At 43.8% G+C, this 25,536-nt stretch overlaps 1 protein-coding gene across 1 annotated transcript; it reads left to right on the top strand.

The window, feature by feature from the left end:
* The first annotated feature begins 1,222 nt into the window (after positions 1-1,222).
* Positions 1,223-16,224, top strand: LOC140462872 (interleukin-17D-like). Its single transcript, XM_072556284.1, has 3 exons — positions 1,223-1,421; positions 10,842-11,071; positions 15,874-16,224. Exons 1-3 carry the CDS (start codon positions 1,410-1,412, stop codon positions 16,112-16,114), a joined length of 483 nt encoding a protein of 160 aa, XP_072412385.1. The 5' UTR covers positions 1,223-1,409; the 3' UTR covers positions 16,115-16,224.
* The last annotated feature ends 9,312 nt before the right edge of the window (positions 16,225-25,536 follow it).

The raw sequence follows: 25,536 nt of genomic DNA, 5'->3' as shown, positions 1-25,536 counted from the left end.
TTTGATAATTTGGCAACTAACATTAAAAGTCAAAAATATTCAATGACCCCAATTTCCCTGCTGTCTGGGGAACAGCATTCCAAAGACTGTCCACACTTCAGAAGTCAGAAACCTCCCTCATCTTTTTTTTTAGATTATTTACAGTATGGAAACAGGCCCTGACAACAAGTCCACACTGACCCGCCAAAGCGCAACCCACCCAGATCCATTCCTCTACATTTACCCCTTCACCTAACACTACAGGCAATTTAGCATGACCAATTCTCCTTTGTTTTCAGTGAGACACTCCTTATGTGTTCCCTAATTCCAGTCTCCTTCAGTATCCATCCTGTCAGGTCCTTTCACAATCTGATCATTCAGAAGCACAAAGTGTTATTGATGAACCGATCACTGAGCTGACATTAAGAAGATATCACTATTTCTTTCAAAAGCTTACTTATTTGAAAGCAGGAGACAATAGCATTGCTGAAACCAGGGTAACATCAAGGGTGGAACAGTAATTTAGTCATTGCATCGCTGTAGTCTTATCAGACCATAGGGGGTGCTCTCTCATTAGAGAGAGATAAGCAACTAGTGGCGATTTAACCTGAGGGACCACCAGCTCTCAAGTGAGGGAAGGGGTTGAGATGGAGAATCTTGAACCAATGATGGGAATTCAATCCACACTGTTGGCATCACGCTGCACTGTAAACCAACAGAGCCAAACCAATTCCCCTATAATGAAGCAAAAATACGGAGTTAAGAGTTTAATAGTGACTGTATAACCATTGTCAACTGTTGACAGAAAAAGCACAACTTCACTCGTTCTTTGGGGAAGGAAATCTGCCACGCTTTCCTGGTCTGGTCTATGTGTGATTCCAGACCCACGGCAATGAGGTTGACTCTTGAGAGAAAAACATCAATGGCTGGCGAAACTCAGCACGTCTGGCAGTATCTATGGGAATAAAGCAGCGTTTATTTTTGAAGCCTGGTGACTCTCAGTGACTGTTAAGTGCCCTCTGGCTAATTAGGGATGATTTATGTTTAAAGTTGTACTAACTGAAGCACACAATGAAACTGGTTCTTGTAACTAAAATACTTGAGGAAAAATCTGTGATACTCCACGCAGTGTGTCACGTTCGATGAAGGGAATTTCTGCAGCTTGCATCAATTCCTTTTATGGTTAGGGTTGGGATTCTATCACTGTTTAACCTGATATCTCTACCCCTCCCTGCTATTGGCTGTGCTTCAGGTTCTTCCTTCTTATTGTATCCCGCTGCTGTGCTGCCGGAAGAGATCATAGGGGCTTTCCAGGGGGGGGGAAGCCACTTGGGAACGAGTGGCTTTTTAAAAACTGCTCCAGAGTTGGAAACTCGGAAACGGCGAGGGCAACTAGGGACAGAGCGAGACACCATTGCCATTCGACAGCAATGTATTTTAAGGTAATTGTAGAGAAACTGAGCCGCGAGCACACAGACGTAGTTTCTACAGACTGCATCTGAACGTGTCTACTTCTAAATTTTGCTCATTTGTCAGAATTGCTCTCCTCTTAAATAATTTTTCAGACAACTCGTGTTACTAACTTCTTTCATATCCCTGTTAAGTGGGAAAAGAGCAGTGAAAGTTTCTGGAGGTTTTTCAATGCAGTGTTTTGGCAGATCTGTCTCTCGGTTCACTGATTTACTTAAATCACTGGCTCTCTCTTTCTATGGCTAACGAGCCTGCAATAATTTTTATAACAATTTAAAGAAGCTAAACTTTGCAGATGCTGGAAATCTGAACAATGAACACAGTGCTGCGGGTTTTAACATAGAGGGCTGTGTAGGGCTGGCAGTTTCCGTGGAAGCAGAAACAGTTAATATTTCGAGTTCAGTGTGACATATTTCAAGCAGCATTCTTTCTTTTGTCAATATGAGCAAGTGGTTAATTTGATGCCACGTTTTATCTGACTTGTTTTTGGCAGCTGTGGGTCAGGACTGGTGCAGCATTTGCAAGTTCAGGCAGAAGGCTCCCGATACAGATCTTAATAAGAGCCTCAATTTAGTGGAAATCTGGGTCTACCTAACTGAAGATGGGAGCCACTCAACCAATGCCCTCCAGACAAGGAGATCTGCCAGCACCTACCACGTTATTACTGCACCACTCTCTGAACCACCAGGCACCTCCTTGTCAGGGCATATAGAGAGGGCAGCACGAGTATTGGAGGGTCACTCATGTCTAGAGAACATAGAAAACAAACTTTAATATCCATGTCCACTTTTTAGTTTCCTTAATCCATACAAACAAACACAACAGGACCAGCACTAGGCCATTTGGCCCATCAAACCTGCTCTGCCATTTGATCTGATGGTGGCTGAAGCTTCCCTGTTCTGTTGACCCCAAATGCTTGTCAATCAAAATTTCTCTCTAATTCGGCCTCAAAAATACTTTGACCGAACTTTCCCTGCTGTCTAGTGAAGAGTCTTCCAAAGACTAATGACCTTGATATCTTTGTAAAATCTCGGTCACTGTGTCTCACTGCCCATTCTCTCTATCTCACCAACTCTTGGGTCCTACAAGATTAGATGGGATTGTGGTTGACAAAGAGGGGGTTTTAGCAATTTTGAAAGATCTGAAAATAGATAAGACCTCTGTGCCGGATGGGATTTATCCTCAGATTCTCTGGGAAGCTAGAAAGGAGATTGCAGAGCCTTTGACTTCGATCTTTATGTCATCATTATCGACAGGAGTGGTGCCAGAAGGCTGGAGGATAGCAAATGTTGTTCCCTTGTTTAAGAAGGGGAGTCGGAACAATCCTGCTAATTATAGGCCAGTGAGCCTTACTTCGGTTGTGGGTAAGGTGTTGGAAAAGATAGGATTTATAATGACCTGGAAAGGAATAATTTAATTATGGGTTGTCAACACGGTTTTGAGAAAGGTTGGTTGTACCTCACTAACCTTTATTGAGTTCTTCGAGAAGGTGACAAAACAGATGGATGAAGGTAAAGCGGTTGATGTGGTGTATTTGGACTTCAGTAAGGCATTTGATAAGGTTCCACATGGTAGGCCATTGCACAAAATCCGGAGTTTCAGGGTTGAAGGTGATTTAGTGGTTTGGATCAGAAATTGGCTAGCTGAAAGAAGACAGAAGGTGGTGGTTAATGAGAAATGTTCATCCTGGAGCACAGGTACAAGTGATGTGCTGCAAGGATCTGTTTTGGGGCCACTGATGTTTGTCACTTACCCTAAATGATCTGGATGTGGGCATAGAAAGATGGGTTAATAAATTTGTGGATGATATTAAGGTCGGGAGAGTTGTGGATAGTGCCGAAGGATGTTGTGGGTTACAGAGGGACATAGATAAGATGCAGAACTGGGCTGAGAAGTGGCAAATGGAATTTAATGCAGAAAAGTGTGAGGTAGTTCACTTCAGAAGAAATAAAGGAATGCAGAGTACTGGGCTAATTATATAATTCTTGACCGTGTAGATGAATAGAGAGATCTCGATGTCCATGTACATAAATCCCTGAAAGTTGCCACCCAGGTTGATCGGGTTGTTAAGAAGGCATATGGTGTGTTGTTGTTTATTGGTAGGGGGAATGAGTTTAGGGGTCATGTCGTCATGCTTCAATTGTACAGGGGTGTTGCTAACAAAGAGACCTTGGAGTGCAGGTTCATAGCTCCTTGAAAGTGGAGTCGCAGATAGATAGGATAGTGAAGAAGGTGTTTGGTATGCTTTCCTTTATTGTTCAGAGTATTGAGTATAGGAGTTGGGAGGTCATGTTGCGGCTGTACAGGACATTGGTTAGGCCACTGTTGGAATATTGCGTGCAATTCTGGTCTCCTTCCTATCGGAAAGATGTTGTGAAACTTGAAAGGGTTCAGAAAAGATTTACAAGGATGTTGCCAGGGTTGGAGGGTTTCAGCTATAAGGAGAGGCTGAACAGGCTGGGGCTGTTTTCCCTGGAGACTGAGGGGTGACCTGATAGAGGTTTACAAAATTATGAGGGGCATGGATAGCATAAATAGACAAAGTCTTTTCCCTTGGGTCAGGGAGTCCAGAACTAGAGGGCATAGGTTTAGGGTGAGAGGGGAAAGATATAAAAGAGACCTAAGGGGCAACGTTTTCACGCAGAGGGTGGTACGTGTATGGAATGAGCTGCCAGAGGATGTGGTGGAGGCTGGTACAATTGCAATATTGAAGAGGCATTTGGATGGGTATATGAATAGGAAGGGTTTGGAGGGATATGAGCCGGGTGCTGGCAGGTGGGACTAGATTGGGTTGGGATATCTGGTTGGTATGGACGGGTTGGACCGAAGGGTCTGCTTCCATGCTGTACACCACTATGACTCTATGACACTGGTAAGGCCGCTTCTGGAGTATTGTGTACAGTTCTGGTCACCGTGTTATAGGAAGGATGTGGAAGCTTTGGAAAGGGTTCAGAAGAGATTTAGTAGGATGTTGCCTGGTATGGAGGGAAGGCCTTACAAGCAAAGGCTGAGGAAACTGAGGCTGTTTTCACTGGAGAGAAGAAGTTTGAGAGGTGGCTTAATTGAGACATATAAGATAGGGTGGACAGTGAGAGCCTTTTTCTTCAGATGGTGAAGGCTAACACAAGGGAACATAGCTTTAAATTGAGGGGTGATAGATTTTGGACAGATATTAGGGGTAGTTCCTTCACTCAGAGGGTAGGAGGGGTGTGGAACGGCCTGCCTGCAACGGTAGTAGCCTTGACAACAGTAACGGCATTTAAATAGGCATTGGACATACATATGGATAAAAATGGAACGGTGTAGGTTAGATGGACATCAGATTATTTTCACAGGTTGGCGCAACATCGAGGGCTGAAGGACTTATACTGTGCTGTAACGTTCTATATACTATATATTTCCAATCTATTGTCTTACTGTGCTCTCCCTTTAACAATAAATTGTCCTTCACTTCTTCCCCATCTCTTTCACACACTCAAACACATTTTCTCTCTTCTCTCCTGCTGCTAGTGTCTAATAGCAGTAGATGCAGTCCAGGAATTGAGCCATTAAGTTAGGTTGACAATTCACCATAGTACTGCACACCCCCAGTATTATCAGAACTGCCTGCTTTGGCTGTGATAATAAAACCAAGTCTGTCTCTTTAGGTGGGTTTTATAATTCCCGTGGCTTTATTCAAAGAAGAGCATGTGTCTCTGTCTCTCTGTGACCTGGCTAACATTCCACAGTCAGATTCAGATAGGTATTCGTGGAATTGAGTTTGCGGGCTCTTGCTCTGTACAGATTTATAACTGAGCTTGCTTCCAATCAATTGCTACACTTTAAGATTTAGATCTTTCTGTGGATGTAATTGTCCTTTTGATACTATTTCTGTAAAGGAAAGAATTGCAAGTATATAACACCATTTGTACCCACTGGATGTTTCAAAGCACTCTGAAGTACTTTGAAGTATTTTCTTCAGACGTAATGTAGAAAACATGGCAGCCAATTTGCACACCGTATTCCCACCATCAGCAATGTGATGCCAGGTGAACTATATCTTTAATATTAGTTGAGCAACAAACATTGACCAGAATGCTGGTTCCCTGCTCTTCAAAATAACTTTTACATCAACCTGGGAGAACAAATGGATCTTTGTTCCACATGTGCTGATTTCTATCTTTTGGATGATGCGAAAACTGGGTGTGGAAACACTTCTGGATGTCTCAACTTGGATGGCAGTGCATCACTTGGAATTTGAATTGCTGTAGCGACATGTGTGTTGAAGTATGACACCTCCACCATCACCATCCATAGTTCCAATGTTCTTCCCATCATATACTGATTGTTGCTCTCTCACTCTCTGTCTTACCTCTGAGCATTAGCATCTGGAAGGATTTGCAGGTTGATCATAAGAAATAGGAACAGAAGTAGGCTGTTTTGCCCATTGAACATATTCCTTCATTCAGTAGAATCATGGCTGATCCTCATGTTTACTTTTCTGCTCTTTCCCTGTAACCCTTGATCTTCTTGATGGCTCAAGAGTCTATCTATCTATCTCAGCCTTAAATGTACACAAGGACTCTGCCCTGACTCTGTGGCAAGGAGTTCCAAAGACACCCCACCTTCAGAAGATTGATCCTCATCCTGTTTTGTTGTGCGTTGCTTGGCCATCAGGTCTGTAAATGGGACTTGAACTCGAGGCTTCTTGTTCAAAGGCGGGTATGCAACCCAGACAAAACAAAACTGAAAAAAACTGTGGATGCTGGTAATCTGAAAGAAAAACAGAAATTACTGGAGAAAGGTTTAGACCTGAAGTGTTAATTTTGATTTCTCTCCACAGATGCTGCCAGGCTTGCTAAACTTTTCCAGCAATTTCTGTTTCTCTTTCAGATACACTACCCATTGTGCCATGAAACCACCACAGAGTTTGATAGAGTAACATTTTGTAGCTTAGTGTTGAAAGGGACCTAATGTTGATCAAATGTAGAAGCAGGATTCTGGATTAGTGGTGCTGGAAGAGCACAGCAGTTCAGGCAGCATCCAAATAGCTTCGAAATCGATGTTTCGGGCAAAAGCCCTTCATTTTTACCTCGTTTTTACCTTTTTTACCTTTTTACCTCAAATGTAGAAGCAGTCAAGGCAAGGGATTGATATATTTTGGGGGTGTTTGGAAAGTTTGAGTAGGCATTCAATTTGCTCCTGGTAACCATTTCATTATTTAATGTTAATGACTCAACACAGAAGAAATATGTCTGGAAAGGGATGGAGACCGCTTACTATAATCTAAATATTGCTCGGGGTCACTTGTATAACCGCCCTCATTTGCTATATTTAACAGAGTTAGATTTACTAAGATCACATCATAAGGTAATTGGCAACTTCGTCAGTGGTTGAAAAAAAACATGTAAAGAAAATGGTATTGGACTGGAAACAGCCTGGTCACTAGAATTTGAAGGATTGACTTCCAAGTTGAAGGGGAATTTCCTGATTTTTTTTTTTTCTCTTTTTTTATTATGTATTAGCCAGGCTTTTTCAAAAGAGCTTCTGGTCAGAGTTCCTGTGTTTTAGATGAAGTGTAGAAGACATGTTTTGAGGAAGAGCAGCGATGTTCTTGAGACGTTGCTAGTTAATACAGAAGGTTGAATCATGAATCCACGTGCATGTTTGTGGAACCTTGCTATGTATAGTAAGTTGCTACCTTTCACTTTGCTACAGATTAATCTTCCCTAAAGCATTTGGGATATCCTGAGGTCTAGATAAACATGATGACAATGGGAGGTGTTGTTTTTTTTTTGTTTTGCAGTTAGTTATTGATTTTTTTTTTTCACTTTCCCAAGGTTTGGGTTGGAATTGAAAGTCTGATTGCCAGGTTCCTTAATAACCATTAAAGAATAGCAGACATCAGTAAGAATAAGTTTTGGTCATTTGCAATGTGTTTTCACAAATGTACGCCCAGCACAAAAGGCTCCCTGATTTGGAACAGATTGATGTGAAAGAGTCATAAAGAAGTCTGGCCACAGAGTTGTTGGGATGCATTTAATGAGCATGTCTCAGCCCAGTGCGAGGAGGGGATGGGGGTGTTATGGGCCATAGGGCCTGTCAATATACTGCTCCTTGGATGCTGCCTGAACTGCTGTGCTTTTCCAGAATCTGGTTTCCAGCATCTGCAGTCATTGTTTTTACCTAATATCTGGAACAGTTGGTACAAAGTCCCTGAGGACTGAGACAAGCTGAGATCTGCACACTTCAGCCTTCGCCTGTTTGACTGCTCTGCTTTATAGGGTTCGCAATACTGATTGTGTCCTGCAACGACTCCCCCAGCCCCTCCCTCAGTGAAAATTGTGTTCTGGATTACACATTATGAAGTCAAGTCTGGAAACTTTCTGATTTGAGCCAACCACATTGGTAGTCGAATTCCAACTCCCTGTCATTAAGACATGGAAGGACACACTGGGTCCATCAAAGCTGTACCAGCTCACAGTAGAGCAAGCCATTTCCCTGTTCTATCTTGTTAGTTCTGCAAGCTGATTTCCCCCCCTGCTGCCCACTTAAGCTCTTTTTCATATTAGTCTTCACTACCTCCTCTCTCATGGGCAGTGAGTTCTGAGTCACTGCTAATTGTTGTTCTTCCTTGTATTCCTCCTTTTATCTTTCACCCATAATCTGCGTCTCCTTGTCTTTTTACTGTTAGTTAGTGGAAACAGCTTTTCATTGTGTATTTTATCTCATTCTGCCATCGTCTTCAGGAGAAGATGGTAGCATCTTATTTAGAGTTGGGGAGTAGCACCAATACTTCCCAGTCATTGATGACCTGAGCAGTTTGCAGTAAATATACCCTATGTGTTATTCTGCTGTGACATGGTATGTTTCTTCATAAATGGCCTTTTCCTTGTCCCAACTTGTCAAAGATAACATCAATGCTGGGAAGGTTTGCTCACCTGTTTTTCATATTTAATCCCTCGAAAATTGATTTGATGCAAATACATAGCACAGCTGGTGTTAACACCCTTCTGAACACTCGAAGGTACTAGGAAAAGCAGGTTTCCTCTTGTTTAATTACAACATGATGACCAGTTGGATTTAACAAAGAATAGTAAAGCATTCATTAGTTTCTCAGCCTGTCATGATGCCTTTTTTTTTCAAGTTTTAACATGTTTGCTCTAACAATATGGTGCAAAGTCATTGGCAAAAGTCATAATTTCCTTTATTCAAAAAAGAAGTTTTTTGAATATTTTTGTTCTGATAGGCTGCAGGTTCCTAGTTACTGGAACTAATTGTGTTCCTAGCATCTTATATAGGGCTGTGGTGGCCCAGTTGTTATGGTGTTATGCTGGCCAATTAGCGTTTGAACTCAATTGTTACACAATCCTTTTGTGAATCGAATAGAATGCATCTGCTCATTTTGGAGGTGTGTGTTTAGATGAAAATGTAAACAGGAGTCCAAGAAGTTTAGAAACGTACTTTACTCCTACATGGCTTGGCTTGTGCTTGACTCCAATGTTGATTTTGACACTCTTTGTCCCTGAGGGTAACTTGGGATTGTCAGTGTTGGCTGTGTCCCAGGAACAAATAACTTTTATTTTACAAAAACGTATGTTGGCCTGGTCCAGCCCTGACCAACCTGAAATACCTGTCCTGAACCACCAACAACATAAGATGGTGCCACACTCGAGGAGAGTCTGCACCCTGTTTAATGAATTTACTAACATGTACCTGCATCTGTATCTCTGATCTAAAACCAGAAGCGCACACTCTCTGTTATAGACCCCTTTACCTGATGGTGAGAAATTGTGCAGCTTCACAGGATGTGTTCCATCATTACACTGTGTGCCTCCAAGCAAGGAGCACACAAGTTCACACCTGCATTGTCAAATACTGTATACACTCGAGTAATGGTCGAACTTTTTTAAAGTTAAATTTATGGGGTTGACTATTACATGGATACTATTTTTGAGGGGCTGAAATTCATGCCCGTCAAAATTCATACTGTATCGATAGCAGAGGCCCAACCAATCTCTGAACTCAAAGGGAAAAAAGCAACAAATTATGGTAATTCTCAACACCTGGAGGAGAAAACAGCAGCCAGCAGACTGGAAGAGCAGGAAAACAGCAGCCAGCAGACTGGAAGACCAGGAGCAGAGTGGAACAACCAGCCAACTGGAAAGCTGGAGGGGGTCGTGATGGCCAGCACACTGACTCATAAACATTGATCTGTTATTTGTGAAGAACTAGGTTTGACTTTTACATGAGATATATGGAAACTTCCAGGTTATTTGGCCAAATTATAGGGGGTCGACTTTTACTTGAGACCGACTATTACTCGAGTACATACGGTATGTTGAGTTCAGCATGCTGCCAAGGAAGGAACTTTGATTTAAATAGCACCTTTTGGCTGTCCCAAAGTAATTCATTGCAAATTCAACACACTTGTCGCACAGCAAGCTGTGACAAAATTAAAAACACATTTTCAGTGATGTTTCTTTACAGCTATGATGTGGAGGTGCCGGTGCTGGATTGGGATGGACAAAGTCAGAAAGTCACATGACACGAGGTTATAGTCCGACAGGTTTGGCTGAAATCACAAGGGGTGATGAAGGGGCAACGCTCTGAAAGCTTGTGATTTCAGATAAATCTGTTGGACTATAACCTGGTGTCATGTGACTCCTGACTCTTTTTTTTTACAGTCAAACATTGACCAGGACGCCATGGGATCCTCTCTCCCCACTCCCCTCCAAAACAAAGGCATGATTGGATTGTCTGTATTCACCCGGGGAAATTGCTGAGACCTTTAACATCTCGATGGCAATGAACTGGCCAGTGGTTAGTATCGCTGTAATTGTGTGATCTAAGGGCGATTCAGAAATCTGTATGATAGTCCTTTTTTCTTTTTAAGGAGGATTGAGAGGTAAATGGCAGGGAATTTTGAAGTCAAAATTCCAGAGAATGGGATGTGGGTGGTTGAACGGATGGCTGCTAAATGTGGGCTTGAATGATGAGGGAAGAACTGATCTGAGGAGGATAGCTGATGTAATGGAGCCAGAGCGACAGGATTGAACATTATAAGAGCAAATGTGGGGACAAAAATCAGTTATTTTATACAGATATCAAAAATTCAGAAGAATCACCTCGTGAGATGTGACAAGCCAGGACAGTGTTAAATCTGTAGCCTGGCCCACTCGGATAGGTGCAGAATTCCACCTCTGTTTTGGATATGCCTTGTCTATGACTAGCCAGGTTGCATAAGATCTGTTATAGGAATAAGCTGCTGCCACCTCTCTGTCATGTGCTTTCAACACACACTTGCATTTCCTGAGTTCCGATTTGGATCAGTACTTCTCTTGAACCTTAGTAAGATGTTTGGTGATGCTACTGGCAATAAATGGGAGCTGTGTTTGTCTCTTCTCTCGCAGGTGGAATGGGTTGTGTGTCTTGTTCTGCTCTCAAAGGTTCATCTATCCAGCGGAGCCAAGAAACTGTGTGCTGAGCCCTCCAACAAGGAACTCTCATGGAAATTGAACAACCAGGTGCCTCTCTCTGGAGTGAGCAGTGCAAGGCACCTTGAACCCGGGAAAGCATTCAACACGACTCACCAGCACACAGCACAGATAGGCGAAAGGAGCACATCCCCCTGGTCATACAGGTAACTAGCCAAACGTGTGCGGGTGAGGTGGATTGGCCAAGCTAAATTGCTCAGCGTCCAGATAAAAAGCAGACTAGGGTGGGTTAACCATGGGGATTACAGGGGTAGTGGGTGGGTCTGGGTGGGATGCTCTTTGGAAGATCAGTGTGGACACAATGGGCTGAATGGCCCACTTCCACACTGTAGGGGGATTCTGTGCTTGTAATACTCGGCCTTAATCTTTTTGTTTGCAACCTCTGGCAAAGAGACAATATTGGAATTGGCCTGGCACTTTGCAGGATTCATTCATATGATGTTGGCATCAGTAGTAAGGCCCAGTATTTAATGATCGTCCCTTACTATCCTTTTCACAAGATATCGGTGTGTTGCCTTCTTGATAGTCTAGTGGCTTGCCATTCCATAGAGCTAGGAAGTGTCAGCCACACTGCCATGTGAACTACAGCCCTGTATGGGTCAGACAGATTTAGTGACAAGGTTTCCTCACCTTAACAATATTATTGAATCTAGTTATTTCCAATGGTCACCATAAGTTTAGCCAATAATTTAATTTTGTCAGCTTCCTTGGCGAGGTGTGAACCTCTATAGGCATAGCTCAGGGATCACCAGTCTGTTAATGTCACCACAAAGCTACAATTCTCAATGTTCTAGCATGGAGTCAGAAAGACCAGGAACCCCTCCAGTCCAATCTCTGCCCTCTGCAAAAATCAGCTGATTTCAATGGATGGCCAATTTTTTGGGAAGAAGGGAAAGTTAGGAGTGCAGGGACGGGGGAGATACAAGTTGCACGTAGTGCTCCTTTTGGCTGTTTCCTCTCGAGATCCCTCTTGTAAAACGTCCTCAGAAATGTGAAGGTGAGGAGAAGCCAAAAAGCTGAGCAGGTTCACCGGTGATACCAGCGTGCAAAGGTTTAGTAGTCGAGAGTGTGGCGCTGGAAAAGCAGCAGGTCAGGCAGCATTCGAGGAGCAGCGGAATCTACATTTCGGGCAAAAGCCCTTCATCAGGAATGACTCTCAATGAAGGGCTTTTGCCCGAAACATCGACTCTCCTGCTCCTCGGATGCTACCTGGCCTCCTGTGTTTTTCCAGCACCACACTCTTGACTTTAATCTCCAGCATCTGCAGTCCTCACTTTTTTTGCCTGAGAAGGTTTAGTAGCCCAAGCATAATCAAGAATAGTACTTACAAGAGAAATTGATTTAAAAAATAGGACAAAAAAAATTACGTGAGAAGGAGCAACATTTGAGGCTGCTCCACCATTCTAGATCATCTACCATCTAACTCAATGCAGTATTAACTCAATGGCATTGGATGAAATAGCTCTTTCAGGTGGTTGACATGGTTCTCTTACTGTGGTGGAATATTTTGATTGGATTTCACTCCTTGTGTATAATGATAATTGCCCCAAAAAGCCAAGGGGGAGAGGAGGAGTTTTCAAATCAATTGTTGGAATCTGGGATACAGTGCCTGCAAGGATGTTGGAGCACACTCCATTGTAAGTGAGCTACAAGGAAACAGCAAGGCAAGTGGGTCAAACTGGAGAGCTCTTTCAAAGAGCTATCACAAACATATTGGGCTGGCTGAATGGCCTCACGTGCTGTAAAGTATTTACAGTAGCCTACCTAAAAAGGCTACTCAGTCTTTCAATACTTCTCCGGCATTGACATTCCTGAACTTGTACCCAAGGGAATGTCTTCTCCTTTTGGGAAGTCAAAGAGATGCTTTCTACATGACAAAATCCAGCTGAAAGTAGACCGTTCATGCTCTCTTTACAATGGAGGGAACCCATTCAAACAGAGTGGAGCATGTTTCAGTGCAGGCAATTCTCTGGTTGGGGAAGAGAATCTCTTATTCTGAATAAATTCCAGTTTAGACACCCAATAGAAGCCCCACTACAGAAGGAAGCCATTGTGTCAGTGCTTCTTTGTTAAAAGTCAGGAGTCACATGACACCAGGTTAAGGTCCAACAGGTTTATTTGAAATCACAAGCTTTTGGAGCGTTGCTCCTTTGTCAGGTGGACACCCAGGTGCTGCTGCAATTTTTGATTTAAATAATAATCCATTTTGCTGTTATTCCTACCAAAATAAATGACCTCCCACTTACCAACATTGTACTCCATCTGCCAGACTCTTACCCACTCACTTAACTGATCTATATCCCTCTGTAGTCTTTCAGTGTCCTCTGCACACTTTGCCCCCTCTCCCTTCCTTGACAAGAGTCTACTTCTGCCCTTTTTTTAACAAAAGGTCCTACTGCCACCTTTATCAGTTAAAGAATTCCAAAAACGTAGCCCTTCTGTTATGGGGGCAGAGGGAAGAAACGTTACCAAATCTCTCGACTGGATTACTGCTGATTTTGTTTTTAAGCAGTAACTCCTAGTTCTACGTAAGAGGAAACTTGCTCCTCACAACTATCCTGTCAACACAACACCAGATATGTCTCAAACAAGTCATTTCTTGCTTTTTTTAAATTCCTAGTGATACAAGCCTAGCCTGTCCAATCTCTCCCCACGAGACAGCCTGCCTAATCCAGCCATATTCTATGTAATATACTTTTTAAGAAAAACTTCTCTGAACTGTCTCCAATTCATTTGCATCCTTTTTAAACAAGGTGACTGATACTGTGCACAGTATTCCAGATACAGCAACGCTCAATATAATTGAAGCCTAATCTCTCTACTTTGCGTTCATTTGCTGTTGTGATAAATGATAACATGCTATTAACTTTCCTAATTATTTGCTGTACCTGCATAGTAACCTTTAGCACTTGAGAACACGATCATTCTTCTGTATTTCTGGAGCTCTGCAATTTCTCTCTCTCTCCATTTTTAAGTTTTTTTTCTATTCTTCCTGTCAAAATAGACAATTCCTGACTCTGGAAAAAGTAAAATGATGATTTTGATAGAGTAGTTCAAAGTGATGAATGACATTGGTAGCATGACTAAATATAACCATTTCACTAGGAAGAGGGTTGTTAACCAGAGGACGCCAGTTTAAGGTAATTGGCAAAAGAGCCAGAGGGGGAGGTGAGCGTGTTGTTCAGAGTTCAAATGTATTGTTCAAACAGGTGCTGAAAGCGGATTTAAAACCTTTTCAATTAGAGGAATTGGATGAGTGGGAAACCATTGTGGGAAGTGGATATGAAATCTGGGACAAAATTGATAGCTCTTTTCAAAGGCTGACTGGACACATTGGGCAAAAGTGAGGACTGCAGATGCTGGAAACCAGAGTTTAGATCAGAGTGGTGCTGGAAAAGCACAGCAGGTCAGGCAGCATCCGAGGAGCAGGAGAATTGATGTTTCGGGCAAAAGCCCTTCATCAGGAATGGAGGCAGGGAGCCTGCAGAGTGGGGGGAGGGGGAGGAGAAGGTAGCAAAGAATACAATAGGTGAATGGGGGTGGGGATGGAGGTGATAGGTCAGAGGGGAGGGTGGAGTGGGTAGGTGGGAAGGGAGATTGGCAGGTGGGGCAGGTCATGAGGACGGTGCTGAGCCGGAAGGTTGGAACTGGGGTGAGGTGGGGAGAGGGGAAATGAGGAAACTGGTGAAGTCCACATTGAGTTGAAGGCCTGCTCTCTGGACACTGGAGGAGCAGAAATCATGGGCTGTTTGTGAAAGGGGCTGATTTACTAACCACAGTATGGTCATGTATGTGTAGTGTCAGCCTCCAGCAGTGAAGTGGGAAGGTGTGATTTATTTTCAGAAGGTGGAGAACCAACACAACACTCGGGCTGGGCTGGTTTTGCAGGAATTTCTGCTATTACAACATGGATTCTTAAGAGAAAATCAAATAGAACTACCACAGGTTCTCATGGTGCTGTTGGAGCGTGCTTTGAGGATACCCCTCCAGGACCTCCCAATAACTCTCTCCATCTTCAAAACCTTGGGGGTGAGGGGGGGGGTGTGGTGCAGCAAGAGAATGATGACTCCTAATGTGGGAGTCTTTGGCTTGGAGACAGTGAGATGGCTCATTGGGCGAAAACACCTTTGTTCACTTGGAGCAATGGCTGTAGTTTGGGCCCCAAAGTTTCTCTGTTCATTAATAGTTCCTAACCTTTTGTTTTTCCTTCCATTTTTGAGCAAATGAGACTGTACATAAACGGTAGGAAACTAGGCCTCCAAACTCAACGTTTCTGGAGGCTTTTCAAAGTTGTTCACTGGAACAATTCATGCCTGAGGTTGTGAAAATGGTGACAAATATTTCTACAAATGGATGAATGAAGTTAGGCACTCCTCAATCACTGAAACATGAAGTGTGTGGTCTGATCAGTGTTCTGTCGAGTGCTCTGTAAGACAGTGATAGGACTATCACAGTTGGCGTCATTGCATCTCAGCTGGGAAAAGACAGATGTTGGTTAGGAAGAATTGGAGACCATTCAGCCCAATATGCCGCTACTAATGGCTGATCTGTTCTGCAGCTTTGTTTACCATCTTCATTCCATGATTCCTCCTTCTGATGTTGGTTTCAAAAAAAAATGTTTTCAATGGATCTGGCTCCCTCGTCCTCTGAGAAGCGAGTTCAGGATTTCCCCCACTCTTTCAGTGAAGGTGTTCTGAAAAGAGCTAACTTTAATCTTCCACCTTATGGTCACCCACCTGAGGGCATCCAGTTTGTCATTGGCACAGCCACAAAAAATCCTCACTGTGCGCTGATTCTGTTTCAAACCATGACTTTGAAAAAAATGTACCTCTTCCAACCCCTCCACTCGCTATGACCTAAAGCATTGTAACAGTCCAGATTCCATTCACGGTGTGCCAACCTCTTCCTCGGTCATTTTTTTTGTCTTTCCCTTTTTTTCAAACTGCAGAATAAATGAAGATCAAGCACGATACCCGAGGAAGCTAATGGAAGCATACTGCCTGCACAAGGGCTGTCTGGGGCCTGATGGACTGATTGACAACACCGTCATGAGTGTACCCTATCACACAAGTGTCTTGGTGCTGAGGAGGACCCGCAGGTGCAAGCACAAGACCTATATCTACAAACCGGTCCAGGAAAAAATCCCTGTCTTCTGTGTCTGTGTTATGCATAATGTAGCCACTATTTAAATGCAGCAGCCGGAGACCCCAGTAACCTGATTGTAGCGCTCGTTGTCAGTTCCATGAGAAAGTTTTCCTGTAGGCCAGTAATAAAAAGAAATGTGGAATATTTTGATTTATTTTTCTGAAATCCAAGCGTGTGTCTTGTTCTCTTGCTGCAAGCTAGCTCCATGGTTAGGTGGAGGCCAGTACAATTACAACATTTAAAAAAACATTTGGATGAGTATATGAAGAGGAAAGATTTAGAGGGATATGGGCCAAATGCTGGCAAATGGAACTAGATTAGGTTGGGATATCTTGTTGGCGTGGACGAGTTGGAATGAAGGGTCTGTTTCCGTGCTGTACATCTCTTTGACTCTAGAGTCAATAAGGTTCTTTCAGGAAGATTGCTTAAAGCAAAAAACACTATTTAAAGGCTAGAGTTAACAATGCAGTTTGTTGGTAATGATTTTATTAAAAGATCAGTGCCCTTGATATGAATGTTGCTAAGTATATACTAAGCATCCAGAGTTGTTCTTGCGAAGTTGGTAGTGAGCCATCACCATGCATTTTTGCAGTCCCTAATTTCCATTGCATCGTGCTGAAGTAGGGCTAATGATTGAAGGCAAAACATTTCTTTGGTAAGGAAATCATCCCTCAAATCACCGAGTCCCTACAGTGCAGGAGTAGGCTATTCAGCCCATCGAGTCCACACTGACCCTCCAAAGAGTATTCCACTGGGACCCATCCCTGTGACACTACATTTCTCAAGCCAATCCACTTAATCTGTACAACATTGGGCTGTTCGAGGAAACTGGAACACCCAAGCAAAACCCACGCAGTCACGGGGAGAATGTGCAAACTCCACACAGACAGTTGCCTGAGGGTGGAATCGAACCTGCATCCCTGGTGCTGTGTTTCAGCAATGCTAATTACTGAGCCACCATGCCACCCAAAACCTGTCAGAATACCTGCCATGCCTGTTGGAAATAGTTTTTGGCTTGTGTTATGAAACTCCTAGAGTGACTTCAGAAACTGTAAGCAAGAAGATGTCCTGCTGGACCTGTCTATCCTATGTTCCTCTTTGGTGTGTTACAGTTGGTCATCCTTCATCAGCCAGTTAGTTACTGTATTTAACTTCTTTAACATCACCTAAAAACCTATGTATTTAGCACTTTCGGGTTTGAAAGGATGGTGCATTTCCTTTAACTAAAGTCAGGTTTGTATGACAATCAATGTCAGCATTGTGCTAACCATTAGTGAGACACACTTTCAATTCCAGATTTATTAATAGAATTTAGCCACCAGGGTGGTATTTAGATTACTTACAGTGTGGAAACAGGCCCTTCGGCCCAACAAGTCCACACCGCCCTGCCGAATCGCAACCCACCCATACCCTATTCCTGATGAAGGGCTTTTGCCCGAAATGTCGATTTCAAAGCTCCTTGGATGCTGCCTGAACTGCTGTGCTCTTCCAGCACCACTAATCCAGAATCTGGTTTCCAGCATCTGTGGTCATTGTTTTTACCTCATTGATTTTCCCCCTACATTTACCCCTTACCTAACACTATGGGCAATTTAGCATGGCCAATTCACCTTACCTGCACATTTTTGGACTGTGGGAGGAAACCGGAGCACCCGGAGGAAACCCACACAGACACGGGGAGAACATGCAAACTCCTGAGGTGGGAATTGAACCCGGGTCTCTGGTGCTGTGAGGCAGCAGTGCTAGCCACAGCGCCGCCCACAATTTGGACTCCGATCCCGAGAGCATTAGACTGCTTTCCTGGATTACAAACCCAATGCCATTCCTACTATGCCACTGCATCTCTTGGAAAATGTAGAAACATAAAAGGCCGAAGAACTAGGAACAGGAGTAGCCCGTTCAGCCCCTCGAACCTGCTCTACTGTTTAACACAATCATGGCTGATGCCCTCTCGGCCTCAACTCCACTCTCCATAACCCTTCAGCCCATTATTAATTAAAATTCTGTCTATCTCTTCTTTAAATTTACTCAATCTCCCAGATTCCACAGATTCACAATCCTACGAGAGATGTGATTTCTCCTCATCTCCTGTGTTGACCTGCTACCCCTTTTCCTAAAACCATGACCTTTTGTACTGAGCTATTTCTTTGAACCGCTGCAATCCATGCGGTGTAGGTATGTCCACGATATTTCTCTAGAAGGAATTGCAGGATTTTGACCCATTAACACTAAAGGAACAGCATTTCTTTAGGATTTTGGAATCAGGATGGTGTGTGGCTTGGAGGCTTTCTTGCAGATGGTGGTTCTCCCACACACCTTCTGCTCATCCTTCACGGTTTGCAGCTTTGGAAGGTGCTGTCAAGAAGCTTTAGCATGTTGCTAAAGCGTATCCTCCCGACAATACACACTGCTATCAAATGGTTTCAGTGGTGGAGGATGTGAATGTTCAAAGTGGTGGGTGAGGTGCCAATCAAGTAAGCTGTTTGATTTGGCTTGATTTATTGTTGTCACATTTACCAAGATACAGTGAAAAGTGCTGCTTTGCGTGCACTACAGGCAGGTTATACCATACGGAGTGCATCAGGGTAGCAGAACAAAGTGCAGAATCCAGTGTCGAGGATGCGGTGCTGGAAAAGCACAGCAGGTCAGGCAGCATCCGAGAAGCAGGAAAATCGACATTTCAGGCAAAACTCCCTTATCAGGATTCAGGCTTTTGCCCGAAACGTCGATTCTCCTGCTCCTCGGATGCTGCCTGACCAGCTGTGCTTTTCCAGCGCCACTCTCTCGACTCTGATCTCCAGCATCTGCAATCCTCACTTTTGCCTTTCAGAGCACAGTGTCACAGCTCCAGAGAAGGTGATCAACATTAACATCTGTTCAAAAGTCTGATAACAGCTGGGAAGAAGATGTTCTTGAATCTGTTCATATATGTATTCAAACTTTTATATCTTCTGCCCAAAGGAAGAGGATGCAAGAGAGTAAAACTGGGGAGGAAGCGGGAAGTTTAGACAGAGCCAATAGAAGAAAGGCTAGTTTTTGTGATGGCCTGGGCTGGGTTCACAATTTTCTGTAATTTCTTACGGTCTTCGGCAGTTGCCAAACAATGCTGTGATCCATCCAAACAATGCATCTATAAAAACTGGTAAGGGTCATTGTCACTCTGCTGAATGACGTTGCCATAGTAGAGGAGTTGGTGTGTTTGTTTGACTGTAGTATTGATGTGGATGGACCAGGATAGATCTGTGGGTGATATTTACTACGAGGTACTTGAAGCTCTCACCTCAGCACCATTGGTAGAGGTAAGGGCATGTCCTCCACTCCACTTCCTGAAGTCAATGAACAACTCCTTCGTTAATATTGAGGGAGAGCTTACTGTCTTTACACCATGCCACTAAGCTGACTATCTTTCCTATACTTTGTATTGTCATTGTTTGAGATCCGACCCACTACGGTAATGTTCATTAGCAAATTTTTTAATGGAGTAAGAGCTGAATTTGTCCACACAGTCATGGGTTTCCCATTTTTCACTTGGAGGCTCTGTGGCCTCCAGGACTCAAATGGAGTTCAATAATATTAGATCCTGAACATTTTCTCCCATCTCCTTTACTGACCCTCATATCTCAGGTCCTGTCATCACACGGGCTGCTGTTAGCACAACTAACCCATTTCCACCCACTTACGGCCCATATTATCAGCTTTTCCTTGCTTCCAGGCTCACCGTTATCGAGCTCTTTATTTAACTACTGTTCTCTCCCTCTGGGCTCCATCTCCACCAATCCCATACTACCTTCCCCCACCTGCTGTCTTCAGCATTAATACCCTTTTCCTAGCTGCAGTCAGTTCTGATTAAGGGTCACTGGACCAGAAACATTAGCTCAGTTTTGCTCGCTACAGATGCTGCCAGTCTCTCCAGCTATTTCTGTTCTTAGTTTCAGATTTCCAGCATCTGTAGCTCTGCATTTTTTTTTGCAGTTTTGTTTTTGTTTTGTTTCATGCTTTTCATTACATTCCTGACTGTGACTTGCAGATGGTGCTTAGCTTTTTGGTACGAGAAGCTGAATCAATCACAGAATTCAAGCCTCTCCCTGCTCTTATAATCTGGTGTTTATATGTGTTTTGCAAGCTCCCTAATGTTTCTCAGGAAAGGGAATGTGCCATCCTTACCTGGGCTGGCTGACATGTGACTCTAGACCCACAGTAATATAGTTGACTCTCAACTTCCCTTGAAAACTGTCTGGCAAGTCACTCAGTCGTATCAATCACTACAAAACCTCAACAAAGAAATAAAACCAGGTGGATCACCTGGCACTGGAAAAGACAACAGCAGAAACAGCTCTGTAACCCTTGCAAAGTCCTCCACAGGAATATCTTGGGGGCTAGTGCCAAAATTGGGAGAGCTGTCTCACAGACTAGCCAAGCAAAAGTCATACTCATGGAATCATACCTTACAGACAATGTCCCAAACACCACAGTCACCATCCCTGGATGTGTCCTCTCCCACCAGGACATACCCAGCAGAGATAGTGGCACGGTGTTATATAGTCAGGTGGGAGTTGTTCTGGGAGTCCTCAACATTGTCTCTGGACCCTATGAAATCTCACAGCTTCAGGTTTAGTGACAGGAGATGTGCAGGATGCCGATGTTGAAATTTTCTTTACCTTTCCATGTTCGCACATGCCCACTCTTATTTCCCCAAAAATGCCATGCTGTAACCCTCAATCCATGCAGAAGGGTATAGGTGGCCAATAAAAAGAATCTTTGGCCTTTTGGTTCCCAGGAACATTCATAGTTCCATCCTCAACTTCAAGATCACAAATCAGACAACGTTCAAAATAACAAAACAGACAGTGGTGCATTTTACCAGATTTAACAACAATCCCATTGGTAGGAATGAGTGGTAATATTTAGGGATTCTCATTTTAATTTGAAGTGACCTGCCTACTTCAACCTCCAATATATCCCCACTCCTCCAATTCTGGCACTTGGCACACCTTTGATTTTTAATGACTTTATCAAGAAAATTTTCTTGCATTGATGTAAATGCAGTTTAATTTATCTGTCCTACCTTGTTCACTGCTTTGTTCCTGCCTGCCCTGACTGTTTGACTTGCTCCATTTCCCAAGTGCACCAGTCTCAAATTGATGTCTTTCCTCACTATCTCCCTGGATCCCACACCCCCGCCCGACTAGTTTAAATTCTCCTGAGCAGCTCTAGCAAATCTCCCTACCAATTAGTCCCCTTCCAATTCAGGTAGAATCCGTCCTTCTTGTACAGGTCACTTTTACCCCAGAAGAGATTCCAATGATCCAAAAATATGAGCCCTTCTCCCCTGCACCAGCTCCTCAGCCACACATTCATCTGCTCTATCCACCTATTCCTACCCTCAGTAGCTTGTATATTTCCCACAACAACAGCCTTTTAGATCAATTATGTTTTATTTCAGTTCCTACGTGGTCCTGATCACGTTGTTTGAGTGGCACAAGAAACCATTTATAGCAAACACACACACACAGAAATTGCTGGAAAGATTCAGCAGGTTTTTGCAGAGAGGTGCAGAGTTAATGTTTTGAGTCCACTGACCCTTCATCAGAATTGTCAGACCTTTCACGTTTATATCACGCTTTTCACAACCTCACCATGTTTCAGAAGCCATTCAATTCAGATCTTTTGAATTGGGATTACCACTGCAATTGTAAGAATTATGGCAGCCGATTCACACACACCAAGTTCCCACACACGGCAATGTGAGAATTGTCAAGTCGTCTTCTTCCTGATGAAGGGCTCATGCTTGAAACGTTGAATCTCCTGCTCCTCGGATGCTGCCTGGCCTGTTCTGATCTTATTTCCTGATATTTGTTGACAAACAAAATATTGCTTCAAGTCAAAGAGAAGAGGTCCCCTGCCCTATGAAATATTAACAAGGGGGTTAGATTTCATTCACGTAAAAGGTGTTGGTTTAACAACTTATTTAGAAGATGGCATTTCATAGTACAGCACTCCCTCAGAAATGCACAGGGTGTGTCAGCCTAGATTATGTGTTCAAGGTTCTGAAGTTGGGCTTCAGTTCACAATCTGCTACCTCGATGATCAAGATCAGGCCAGTATTCCTGTCCTATTGGTCGTGATATTAGATTAGATTCCCTACAGTGTGGAAACAGGCCCTTCGGCCCAACAAGTCCACACTGACCCTCCGAAGAGTAATCCATCCAGACCCATTTCCCTCTGACTAATGCACCTAATACTATGGTCAATTTAGCATGGCCAGTTCACCTGGCCTGCACATTTTTGGATTGTGGGAGGAAACCGGAGCACCCGGAGAAAACCCACGCAGACACGGGGAGAATGTGTAAACTCCACACAGACAGTCGCCCGAGGCTGAAATTGAACCTGGGGCCCTGGTGCTGTGAGGCAGCAGTGCTAACCACTGAGCCACCATGCTGCCTATGTTTGGGAAAGAGGGTTGACTCCCCAGATAGCTTGATTAAGAGACTATTCTTCACTAGCAATTTGAGAAGCTTATTTTCACATCTCACTTATCACACTGCAACACCCCCCATCACAACTGAAAAAGAAATACACTTGAAATAAAACCAGAAAATGCTGAAGAAACTCAGCAGGTCTGGAAATCTCTGTGGAGGGAGAAACTGAGTTAATGTTTCAAGTCTAGTATTTGGATTGGGTCATACTGGCCTCAAATCGCAATCTCTGTTCCTTTCCCCACAGATGCTGCCAGACCTGCTGAGTTTCTCCAGCACTTAGTGTTTTTATTTCAGGTTTCCATCATCCACAGCATTTGGGTTATAATTAATAAATATATTTATTATGTTGCCATGCAAACCATTAGTCATTCGAGTGACACTAACACAGTGCAATTAGTATAGTCATGCTGAAAACACAATACCTGCCAAATTGATTTTGTATCAGAGTAGGAAAGATCCAGCTGAAAGCCATAAACACATTCAATGGTTTCAGAAATATTAGAAGCAGCACATTGTTGGCATTTCAAGGAAGTAACTTACTAAGCCTCAGGCATCTCACTTGGAGTAATATAAAATTATACCAGAGTCAGACATCCTGAAAGTCTGCAGTACCTAACTCTGGTGTGAGATGGTAGCAGGGAAGGTACAGTAGTTTCTGGGCCTCCAGACAGGGTGGAGTGCATAGCTTTATTATTTCCATTCACACACAGGCTGTTGAGTCTTTATCAGCTTTTCTCTCTCTCTCTCTCTCTCTCTCTCTGAAGGTGTAGCTGTGCGGGTAAACCATTAGAGTCACTCGCACTTTACCTGAAGCATCTAGTTTTGTCAGCATAAAGTGGAATAGTTAATCCTGGCAGGTATACTTTTAAACTCTTTAACCCTCTCAATCCCTTAAATCCTATTGTGAAGAATCCATCCCATTTGGGTGGCTTCCCACAGAAGACAGATCCCTGTTTTAAACGCGAGATATTGGTTTTTCTTCCTCACAAAGTCCAACCAATCTTCCAAATCGGTACCGACAACAGGTATTGCTGGAGAAACTCAGCAGGTCTGGCAGCATCTGTGGAGAGCGAAGCGGGGTTAACCTTTCGGGTCCAGTGACCCTTCTTCAGAACTGGATCCGAAGTAATAAGTCTGCTTTCTCTCTGCACAGATACTGCCAGACCTGCTGAATTTCTCCGGCAATTTTTGCTTTATGTTTCTGATTTCCACCACCCTCAGTTCTTTGGGGAGGCTTTTCTCTTCCAGGCTGGTGGTTAGCCAGTTTCTGCTCTTTCAAAATAATAAACATCGAGCCATGTTTAGACAGCCCTCCGGGGGTGGGGGCATTGTAACAACAACACAACCAAATGGTTCATGGAAACTCCTGAAGAATGAACAGAGACTCATTAAACCAAAGCATCATTATAACATGGCTGTGCACCACATCCTGTGCAGTGCCCACTGGCCTCTATTGTGCTGGGGGATACATAAGACCATAAGACATAGGAGTGGAAGTAAGGCCATTCGGCCCATCGAGTCCACTCCGCCATTCAATCATGGCTGATGCGCATTTCAGCTCCACTTGCCAGCGTTCTCCCCGTAGCCCTTAATTCCTCTAGACAACAAGAACCTATCAATCTCGGCCTTGAAGACATTTAGCGTCCCGGCTTCCACTGCACTCCGTGGCAATGAATTCCACAGGCCCACCACTCTCTGGCTGAAGAAATGTCTCCGCATTTCCGTTCTGAATTGACCCCCTCTAATTCTAAGGCTGTGTCCACGGGTCCTAGTCTCCTCGCCTAACAGAAACAATTTTCTAGCATCCACCTTTTCAAAGCCATGTATTATTTTGTACGTCTCTATTAGATCTCCCCTTAATCTTCTAAACTCCAACGAATACAATCCCAGTATCCTCAGCCGTTCCTCATATGCTAGACCTGTCATTCCAGGGATCATCCGTGTGAATCTCCGCTGGACACGTTCCAGTGCCAGTATGTCCTTCCTGAGGTGTGGGGACCAAAACTGGACACAGTACTCCAAATGGGGCCTAACCAGAGCTTTATAAAGTCTTAGTAGTACATCTCTGCTTTTATAGTTTGCTCCCTCTCCAGGGATACCTGAGTGTGGCTGTAATTGTGAAAGAGGAGCAGGCAGTCAGGAACAATGAGCCCCTCCATGTCCCAATGTTGATGGCCACTTTGGCTAAACTCAGGAGCAGGCCCTTGAGGGGTCTTAGGGGAGGCAATGGCCCAATGGTATTATCTTTGGACTGTTCATCCAGTGAGCCAGATAATAGGTTAGATTAGATTCCCTACACTGTGGAACAGGCCCTTCGGCCCAACAAGTCCACACCGACCCTCTGAAGGGTAACCTACTCAGACCCATTCCCCTACGTTTACCCCTGACTAATGCACCTGACATGATGGCAATTTACCATGGCAAATTCACCTAACCTGCACATTTTTGGATTTTGGGAAGAAACTGGAGCACCCAGAGGAAACCCACGCAGACATGGGGAGAATGTGCAAACTCCACACAAACAGTTGCCCAAGGCAGGAATCGAACCCAGGTTCCTGGCGCTGTGAGGCAGCAGTGCTAACCACTGAGCCACCATGCCACCCCAAACGTTCCGGTGGACCTAGGTTCAAATCCCACCATGACAGATGGTGGAGTTTAAATTCAGGGAAAGAAAATCTGGAATTAAGAGTCGAGTGCTGACCGTGAAACCATTGTTGATTGTTGGAAAAACTCATGTGGTTGATTAATGTCCCTTAGGGAAGGAAACTGCCACCCTTAACTGGTCCGGTCTACATATGACTCCAGACCCACACAATGTGGTTGACTCTTTACTGCCCTCTGGGCAATTAGGGATAGGCAATAAATGCTGCCTAGCCAGCGGCACCCTCATCCCGTGAATAAATTTTAAAAAAGAGTCTCTGTGACTTAGAATCATAGAGTCATACAACATGGAAACAAACCCTTTGGTGTAATCAGTCCATGCCTAC

The sequence above is a fragment of the Chiloscyllium punctatum genome, chromosome 37 (assembly GCF_047496795.1).
Source record: "Chiloscyllium punctatum isolate Juve2018m chromosome 37, sChiPun1.3, whole genome shotgun sequence".
Classification (NCBI taxonomy): Eukaryota; Metazoa; Chordata; class Chondrichthyes; order Orectolobiformes; family Hemiscylliidae; genus Chiloscyllium; species Chiloscyllium punctatum.
The sequence above is the reverse complement of the archived record's forward strand: the minus strand, read 5'-3'. Positions and strand labels throughout refer to the sequence as shown.

What these genes read in the sequence shown, in the direction of transcription:
- LOC140462872 (XM_072556284.1), top strand. An exon ending in ACATCCCCCTGGTCATACAG is followed by an intron (nt 11,072 to 15,873) that starts GTAACTAGCCAA and finishes TTCAAACTGCAG; the next exon opens with AATAAATGAAGATCAAGCAC.